At 56.8% G+C, this 9,391-nt stretch overlaps 1 protein-coding gene across 1 annotated transcript; it reads left to right on the top strand.

The window, feature by feature from the left end:
• Positions 1-3,917: 3,917 nt before the first annotated feature.
• D7B24_003300 (uncharacterized protein) lies at positions 3,918-5,258 on the top strand (the record flags this gene model as incomplete). The annotated part of the gene is made up of 1 exon (XM_028637492.1): positions 3,918-5,258. One exon carries the CDS (start codon positions 3,918-3,920, stop codon positions 5,256-5,258), a length of 1,341 nt encoding a protein of 446 aa, XP_028490746.1.
• Between the last annotated feature and the right edge of the window lie 4,133 nt (positions 5,259-9,391).

The following is a 9,391-nucleotide window of genomic DNA, read 5'->3' as shown; positions in this document are numbered from 1 at the left end:
GCATGTCAGAGCCGGCCGTGGGCTCTGGTTTTTCGAACTTTTTCTTTTCTACATATTTCTTCTGGGTTGTTTCTTTTGGTTGCAACTATTTACATTCCGAGATTCCCCTTTGTTTTAGTCAGTCGTCGAGGACGAGATTGCTGAAGACGCTCTGTTTCTTCTTTGTTTCCGGGTGGCGTTAAATGGAACAGGTTTAGGAGGCGTTCAGGACTATCGGGGCTTTAGTATGGCCCACAGAAACACAACACTCTCTACATTTCTTATCTTAGTCGTAATTCACTACATTCAAACAGGTTCGTTGTCGTCTGCAGTTCCTGGGGTCAACCATCGAGTCTCGCAACGAGTACGACGAATTGTGTTTGGCGGCAATCTGCAGCAGGTCGACAGGCGTTGACATTGACAGTCCTCGTCGTCTTGGTTGCATGGATTTGGGGTCACACCAAGTGGGACAGCTCCTGCCATGGCTTCGAGGTCGCCTGCAGTGACTTTGACGGTGCGACGACCTTTGAGCCGTTGCGCAGCCTGCGCTGTCGTCGGAACCAGAGTGGCAAGTGACCGTAAGCCTCGCCCAGCCGTCTCTCCGAGTTTTGAGCCTTCAAGGACTTTCATACGCTCCTCGAGACGAGGGGTACAATCCACGGCACAGCGAGACGAAAGCAACATGGCGGGCTGGGCAAGCCACGCGGATGCCAGCACATCGGATCCCTTTCACGAGGCATAATCTGCCCCGGAGTGCGTTTTCTGTAGCTGTACGTCCATCAGCACGCCGGTCTCCTCGTCACAGCCACCAGCATCACCAGGCTGAAGGATTTTCAGCACGTCGCGCCACATCGCACAACGGAAGCGGGCGAGAAGGCAGGAGCCGTTCGTCGCCCACTGAGGATTAGGAACATGGCACCGGGGTCGCGAGCCGTGCGGCTGACGGAGCTATCACGACGCCCCCTTCCGTCTATCACGTCGCACACGTGTGTCAACGTCATGGGGTATGAAGGAGGAGGGGCGGAGGGACCGTTCTCGTCCTGCACCTTGCGTGGTCGTGTGTGTGTGTGTGCATGCGTGTGTGTGTGAGGTCTAGCGTTCGCGGGGTCGGGTCCCGGTGCGGTAGTCGGCACTGCCTTGGCGTGTTACGTTGGTGGGGAAAGGGCGGTCGGCCGGGCGGCAGTGCTACTTGCCCGTTGATCCTCAACTACCTTGTATCGACGCGGCGGCGTCTTGAAGACAGTCAGTGTATTTCTATACTTCGAAACGACCTAGTCAGTCGCTGTAGGCTGTCGGGCGGTAAAGGCTCATGCAGCACGAAAATCCATTCCATGCGCAGGATGGCGGTGGTCATGAGAGCGCAGATGCGACGCAGCAGCAGGAGTGGGCGGTGCCGGACAGGCTGAGGACGATCGGCGCAGGATGACGCGACGGAAATATACCGGCAGGCGGGCGTGCAGCGGATGTGGATGGAGGAATGAGGCTCCTGCACTGCATCAGCATGAGCATCAGCATCAACAGCCGCAGCAGCGTTAGCCGCAGGTTTGGGACGGTGCGACGGTGATCGGGAGCCCTCGTCTCGCGAGCAATGCAACACGAAAGACGAACGTGCAACGACTGAAGTCGCATGTACGGTTGCCGGTTGCAGTCCGAGGACCAGGAGCCGCGACCCTGCCCCCTCGCAGATATCATGCAGCGCCGCGGCTGCCTACGTTCGTGCCTACCTGCCTGCGCGTCCATGTACATGAGGTGCGGTGTCAGTAGCAGTAGCAGCAGCAGCAACAACAGCAACAGGAAGGCGAGGAGGAGGCTGAGCTGCATGGGGCGTGCGCTAACGCACGTGCCGTCTGGTGCCTGTAGGCTGTTATTGGATAGTAAAAACGGCGGGTCCCAGCTCATTTCCCGCCAATTTTAGACGGCAGTGACGACCCAGGGGTTGGCGCATCCTTGGCGTGACGGGGGAAACAATCAATGGATCGTGATTTGCCTGCGTCGCCAGACCAGAGCAGACGGTTCCCCCTATTGGAGTATCAGTACCTTGGTAGTGCAGCCCCAGCCTTGGGTGCAGATCCATTGAAGGATGCAAGTGTTCGACAGTGACTTGCGGTGAAGATGAAAGATGACGGGGGCCGGTGGGAAACGTCGCGGTGGTAGGGAGGAAGGAAGCAGGAATGCAGTGCCGGCATGGCAGGCGTCATGCCAATGTCAATGTCCATGTCCAACGCTCGAAGCCGGCGCGTGCCGCACGACTGAAGCTCGGTCACGTGCACATTGGAGAATCCACCGTTTGCCAGCGCGACAGGCGTATCGGAGAGATGATGATGATGACGATGATGCCACAACAGGCTTGGGCAGCGTTGACGGTTGTGTCGTTCATCTCGGAGGGCTTCACTGCAATTGCGAACCGTGGCCTCGACGAGACATGATCTTAGTCTGATATGCCAAGTTCTTCTGCCCGCCCCATAGGTCTGCAGAGCTAGTGCTGCCAGAAAGACTGCCAATTCCTTGTTCCCGTCTGCTTCGATCCCACAAAGTGTCTTGTGCTGCCCAGTTTCCCAAGCACAGGTGACTGCCGTGGCCTCGGTACGTACGTCACAAGGCCACCACTCACCGTCACGTCAATCGCGCGGCATTGCCTATTTCTCGATTCCGCCAGCGCGCAGTCGATCCTGCATGCCGTACGGCCAAAACGGAGAGATGGGGCTGTGGTTCCCTCTTACTTTGTAATTCTCTCTGCACACCATAATCTCGTCAGCCCAGTCGAGCCACCCGGTAGGTTGCAAGGGGAGGGAGGTCCCAATTCAAGCCTTTCCCGCCCTGACCAACCGTCGTCTGCCCATTGACTGTGGCCTCAAAAAAAGGCCCCCACCAGGCAGCCACCCCGAGATAGCGGCCAGGGGGAAGGGGGCACGGGCGCACAGACACGTCTCTGGCCTCGACACGAAAATGATGGAGGTGAAACCGCGACTGCCCCCTCCCCTAGCTGCTCAGTGACCCAAGCCTCTTGGTACCAAACGGCTGAGTCTGGATCTCGCTCACCCGTGGACCGTTTTGTCGTAGGCCGTACCAGGTTGGAGGTCGTGGGCCGTGGCTCAGCGACGAAGAGGAAGGGGAATACATGTAGAAAGAAGAGCGGGTACGTCCCATTACGTCCTTCCCTCGCCCTTCTCCCGTTTTTCCCCCTTCCACCCCCCCCCCCTAACCCATGCATAGGAACCTTCCTTAGCGTGACTGGACTTGGGTCGCAGTACCAGGGGCCGGGAGTAAAGGAGCAAGCACCTCGACTCTTTTTTCTTTGGCTTTTGCAGGTACGTGCCACGAGAGAGCATGGACCCAGAATGCCCATCTCGCCTTCCTTGCTACCCTCGCGTTGGCCAGCACCTACCCAGGAACTAGTCCCAGGCAGAAACGAATCGATTGTATAAAGTGGAATGGGCATTTCCTCGAGGGGCGTTTCACAGCAGTGCCCATCTTGTTTGTTGGCTCCCCCCAGTCTCACCTCACTCGCCCTAGTGTCCCTTTTGTAAGGAGGTACCGACCGACCCTTCCTGACCTGCTTAGGTACCTACCTGACCCTTCCTGAGGTACCCTTGCCTTACCCTGCACCTCGTCTTGGCTCGCCTTGGCCTGCCTTGCCTCGCCTTTCCCTTTTTGACCTGCCGCCCCCTTTTGATTAACGACTTCCCTTTCCTCTCTCAACCTCCAACGCGCGCGCGCGCCAACTCGCCTTCGCGTCAACCTCACTCTCAACTTCGACCTTGCCATCCGCCTCCCCCCCCCTTCTTTCTTCCTACTGCCAAGGGCGACAAGAACGACGACAGCCGCCGCCGCCGCACGCTGCGGCCGCCGCCATTATTGCTATCGCCCTCACTGACGCCCATCGTCGCGGGAAACGTCATTCGCGCAAACAATCGCCCTCATCTCATGCGTCGCTCATGATGTTCTCGGCACGGCCCTGTCTGTCGCTGCCATCGGCGATCTGGACCTCGCTGACCCAACACATTCCGCCACGGTTTCGTCGCCTCTTCACCATCAGCCTCCTCATCACCATTGGTCTTGTCACACACATTCTCCTGCACACGAGACCGCACGCCATCCACCATGCGCCCTACGAGGTCCCCAGCTCCATAGGCGTCGTCCACGGTAGCATCGTCGAGGGCTCCCCGCCGAGCCTCTACCCATTGGAGCCGTTTCCGGATTCGCCCATGATCGATGCCGTCGACGACGATCGCCCGCCGCGGCCCTGGCTCGCCGTTGTCATTTGCGCCGCCGAGGAAATGGAGCGCCGCATGATCATTCGCTCATCCTGGATGCGCATGTACGGCAACCTGCCCGTCGACACGCGCTTCGTCGTCTCCAACCCTGGACCCGACTGGACTGCCGCCGTCTCGAGTGAGAATCAGACGTTCGGCGACATGATTGTGCTCGACCATCTCCAGGAGGACGACGTGACCGCCAACACGGTCAAGACGCTCGCCCTCTACCAGTGGCTCATCGACCACAACCACCAGTACGAGTTTGTCTCCAAGATGGACACGGACCTCTTCTTCAACGCCCGCGGCTTCTGGGACCGCTTCCTCGAGCCACGTCTGGCCAACAGCACTGGCCGCTACGTCTCCACCGTCGAGCGCACCGTCATCGGCGAGCTCTACTATTCGCATTCGTGGGACCTCGCTTTCCCCCACGGCGCCATGTACACCATGACCTGGGACATGGTCGAGCTGCTCGCCGGGCTTCAGCGCCGCTTCCACGTCGTCACAGGCGAGGACATGGCCGTCGCCATGCTCCTGCTCAAGGGTCGCGAGAGGGCCAATTTTGTCAACTTTCGAGGCACGGAAAAGTTTGACTACCTCGACGAAGACGCGCGCGGCGACGGCACCGCCTGGGCCCGATGCGCCACGCACCCCGAGGCGACGGAACACGCCATTGTCGGCCCCGCACCCATTGCCGTCCACCAGCTCAAGGACAAGGCGCTCTGGTTCAAAGTGGCCGATCTTTTCGACGTCAACGGCGTCAAGCCCATGCCACCGCCCACCGTGTCCGACCCCTGGCCATCATTATGGATGCGCTGGCACGACTTTTGGTACGCCGTGGGCGTCAAGGGCCTCTGGTCGTCACGCCACAGTCGCATCCCGGATTTCTTCTGGTCTTACGAGGACGGATCCTGGATCTGCGACGGCATCTGGAACCTCGGCGCCACCAAGACGGGATACGTCAAGGCGGCCGCTACGACGGTGCTCTCGTGGGAGGAGGAGAGCGAGCTGGTTGGACTGGCATAATTCGGCTGCCTGGAACCAAGAGGTCCCCACAGGATTGATTGGCTTGTTTTAAGCTATTGGAGTGGAAACCACCAAACCCCCCTTAGAGAAGCGATGCATGCGCGGCTGCCCGCCCGGTTAGGCAGTCAACTAATACCCCCGCCCCCCATCTTTTGTTCTTTCTTTTTTTACTTGGTGGGTGTCATATACAGTTCATTTGTCGGCGGAACTCTTCTTGTCAGATTAGGTAGAAATCTGGAGGTGGAGAAAAGGTGTCATTGGATGGAGAGCAGCATATCCCATGCCTAGCTACAGCTACAGCTACATTGGACACGGAGTCTGGTCAGGCGTTTGTTCTTGTCGGGGCTCATAGACAGGTTCCACCACACACGGGCCTGCATCCGACGGGCGAGATGAATTGACGATACCTCTTTGTTTTTCTTGCTTTCCCCTGGATTCCTTAAATGGCTGCCTGGTGATACATGACAAGTTCTGGAAGCTAAAGAGAGAGAAAAGTGATGAGGTGGCCTGTGGGGCCCAGAGAGTTCGGACGGCTCCCGACCACGAATCGGGTAGCGGGCGATCGTATCGACTACGCAGCTCACGCCCCCCCTTCAGCTCCTCCTTTTTTTTTCCCCTTGTCGCTTGTCGCACAGGCGAAGGTGGTGGCAACGGCAGAAACGCTCCTCCGGAGCAAACCAGGCAGCCCTGCCCGCGCCCTCCAGTGGATTGTGGTGGGTGGGTGGGTGACCGCCGCCGGCTTGGCGAGGTGGTTCGGCAGCTCGTGGGGAGGGAGGGAGGGCGTGGGAGTTCCCCAATCCCCCTCCCCCCGCGGCGGCGACCGGAGTCCGTGGCCGTGTCTGTCGGCCGCTCGTTGAGCCGCCTTTTTACCTTTCCCTTGCGACGTTCGAAGAATGCGATCAGTAATATCGCCTCGGAAGCCCATGGTACGGAAAAGCCTCAATCGACTCACTTTGCTCGAGGGCATTGAGTTGGCTGCCTGATCGCCCGGCCTCATGCCCTTCGAGATGCTCTCAGCCCCCGCTTGATGCACTCATGCCATCGCTGGTGCATGCGTTATGCGGTGTGCACCTCGGCGCGGCAGCACCAGCAGCAGCAGCCATCGCTCGGGAAGGGGCCTCATTGTTTGGCGATTCCCTGGCCTTGAATCTGCTGAGACGAGGTGAAGGCAGACGTGTCTTGTGCCTTTCACTGCAAGCCAAGCGTCTTCGCTGTCCTCCGCCCCGGGCGAAAGCGGCACGGCGTATGCGCCACGCGACGTCTTGGCCTGGGACGGATTGATCAATTGACGGGATGCATGGCATGCGATATGGATGTGGGGGTGTCGTGATAGAACGCGAAGAGGGCGTGCATTGCGCCTCGAGAAGCCGACCCGACTTCCCATCACCGGTTCCCTCCCGGCGACCACGCGAATAGGAGCATCTCCTTTTTCTTCGAACGCAAGCATGGTTCGACTCGGCGGTGCACAGGCACGCACTATCTACCAAGCGGGCACCAGAGGGAGTTTGGGGAGTTGGCCGCTCTGGTATGGTGACGGGGTACAGAAATGGCTGCCTGGCAGGCAGATCGAACCCTATTTTGTGTTTTTTTTTTCCAATGTCGCTTTCCTTTCTGCTCCCCCTACCTCGCATTCTCCCTCGCGTGCGCTGCACTGACCCGTTGACAGGGACTCTGGAATCGCGGAGCCTTTCTGACTGGTGGGTTGCTCCGTCGCGCTATTGACATGGAGGACCGCGTCTTCTCGAATGAATGTTCGCGGGCTACGGAGTCCCGGACGCTGCCGTAACCACAGAGGCCTGTCAAGGGTAAGCAAAAGAGTCAACATGTGTCTGCCTTGAGACCGTTGGCGCCCGTTTGTGCCACAGTTCTGAACGGGACTCTGGTTCGGGTTTGGATCATCGTCGATTTGACGCCCCCGGTCGCTTTGCTCGGTACACGTTGTTTGGCCTCGTTGGTCTCGACGTCACCTGTGTCAGGCGGGCTGGAATGGAAGTGGTCTCGAACACTGTGCGTGCGTGCGGGACGGATGATGTTCGTGACATTGGCGTATCAACGTCATGGCCCCAGAGGAGAGCTCGTTCCAAGGGAAGAAGAGTTCATCCTGTCAAACGGATCGACGTCCGTGGCGGCGGGTGTTGACCCGTGATGTCTGGGTTGGCGTGATTACAGTCAGATGAGAAATCAACGGCAGCCGTTGCCACCCTCATGCCAAGCCGGTCTCAAAATCGAGGACTGAAGACGAATGTCATGTGTAGTCAGCCTGTCTTTGCATGTGCCACTCAATCACCTGGCTACGACGATTTCATCCTCACCTCGGGTTCAACTCCGACTTAACTCATGAGCTTCGGTCTTACAGCTGTGGTGACAAAAAGAATGAGCAAACCACTCCCTGGGACTCGTCATGAACATGAGTGACTGATGCGACTTTGGCATACGACGAGGATGACAAGCTGCTTGAGTGCCGTCCGAAAATGTCATTGATCTACTTTGGTCGACTATCAGCAGGCATGTTTGAACCAGAGCTGCTCTTCATCACAGATACATCGAAGTTCAAACCGGACATACAATGATAGAAGAAATCGAGACGTGCTAGATCATGCTGGACTGCTACTACCGAACATATAGAGGTGAGCCTTGAAGGTTGCTCGCCCGAGTTAGTCCTCTCGAGTCCAAACACGCATTCTGGGGGCGCCGACACCCTCCAAGGGCGCCAAGGTGACGACATGACACATTCTACAACTCGACATGAGAAGCTCTGGCCACAAGACCTTGCGACATTGGTTGCGAATCTATTTTGCATCAATCATGGACTAGATCGGGCCACATTACATACTTCATCCCTAAATGAAAGTGCATCACGCGTGAACAACTCAGACTTATGCATGGTTTTTTTTAGTATACACGCTCAAGAGGGATATGGCTCCATGACAACAGCCAGAGAAGATGGCACAAAGCCGGGGGGCTCACTATAGCTACATGAATATGCCGATGTGAGGCCGGTGATCTCAACATATGTCAGCGTCTCTCCTATACACACCATAGTTGAGATAACCAAGGATACTAATCAAGTTCTGGCAATATGTTCATTTGGTTATCCCTTTGGGTCCGAGGACGACCTCAGGTACAACGGTGCGTACTGGGCGCTCCAGATATGGTGGCAGAATTCAACTTCCAGACCAGTTGTATGATATCGCTTGATCGAATTACATGGTAGGTATATCAGATAAGAATCTTTGAGTAGACGGTTGAGCCGGCTCCTTGGCTTCGAAAGACCCAAGATCGTTCTCGGGGCTAGAGGGGTGTCAGACTGCGTCCCCCCTTGAAAGGTCGAGCGACCATCGAGACGAGGGCACTTACATCCACACTGTAACTTGCAGGCTGCTCCAACTTTCAAAGGAATTTGGTCTGCGTCACACAGAGTGAATGTAATATCCAATTGATAAATGCAGCTGTCAACATTGAATAAGTGTTGGCATCCTCCGCCTTTCACAGTCAGGGCCTGATAAAAGTCGCCTGAACGAGCCCTCTGTCCTCCAACAAAGCTGTAACCAAGTTGTCCACCACAGGTTACCATACCAAGATGTCCACTACCACTACCTCCGCCGATGCACCCATATGCGGCTCTATGCCCGCATGCTCTGTATCATCAGATTGTCCGCACATTGTCATCACCTCCATCGTTCGAATCCAGCGCGTCAATGGCTGGACGGCATTCACTAGCATTCACACGCGACGCTCACCTTTCTTTCCTGCACATAAATCAGCAAGAGACTCCGGAATACAATGGCCAGGCACCAATCCCAAGAAGAGAGTGCCAGTCTGTGCCCTTTGCTTCTCCATCAGAGTCGGTCAAAGGGATTACTGTGTGAGGTGCGCAAGGTTGCTGGCTGCTCGCGACGCGGACAAAGGATAGTGAAATAATGCGGCGGAAAAGGCATGAAAACAAAGCAATGGTTCATTGAAACACACAAAGTGTGTCAGTGAACTGTTGAGGTTGATCCTTTGAAACAGCTCGTTGCAGCTATCCTCGGTCTTTCATCAAAGGGAAAGGAGGTGACGTAACTCGGGGTAGAATAATTCAGTCGAGAAAATCCAGTCAAGAAACCCAGCAGGAGCACATTGAGATTCCATCA

The sequence above is a fragment of the Verticillium nonalfalfae genome (assembly GCF_003724135.2).
Source record: "Verticillium nonalfalfae strain VnAa140/NRRL 66861 chromosome Unknown scaffold_190, whole genome shotgun sequence".
NCBI lineage: Eukaryota > Fungi > Ascomycota > Sordariomycetes > Glomerellales > Plectosphaerellaceae > Verticillium > Verticillium nonalfalfae.
Note: the sequence above shows the minus strand (reverse complement) of the source record. Positions and strands in the feature narration are given on the sequence as shown.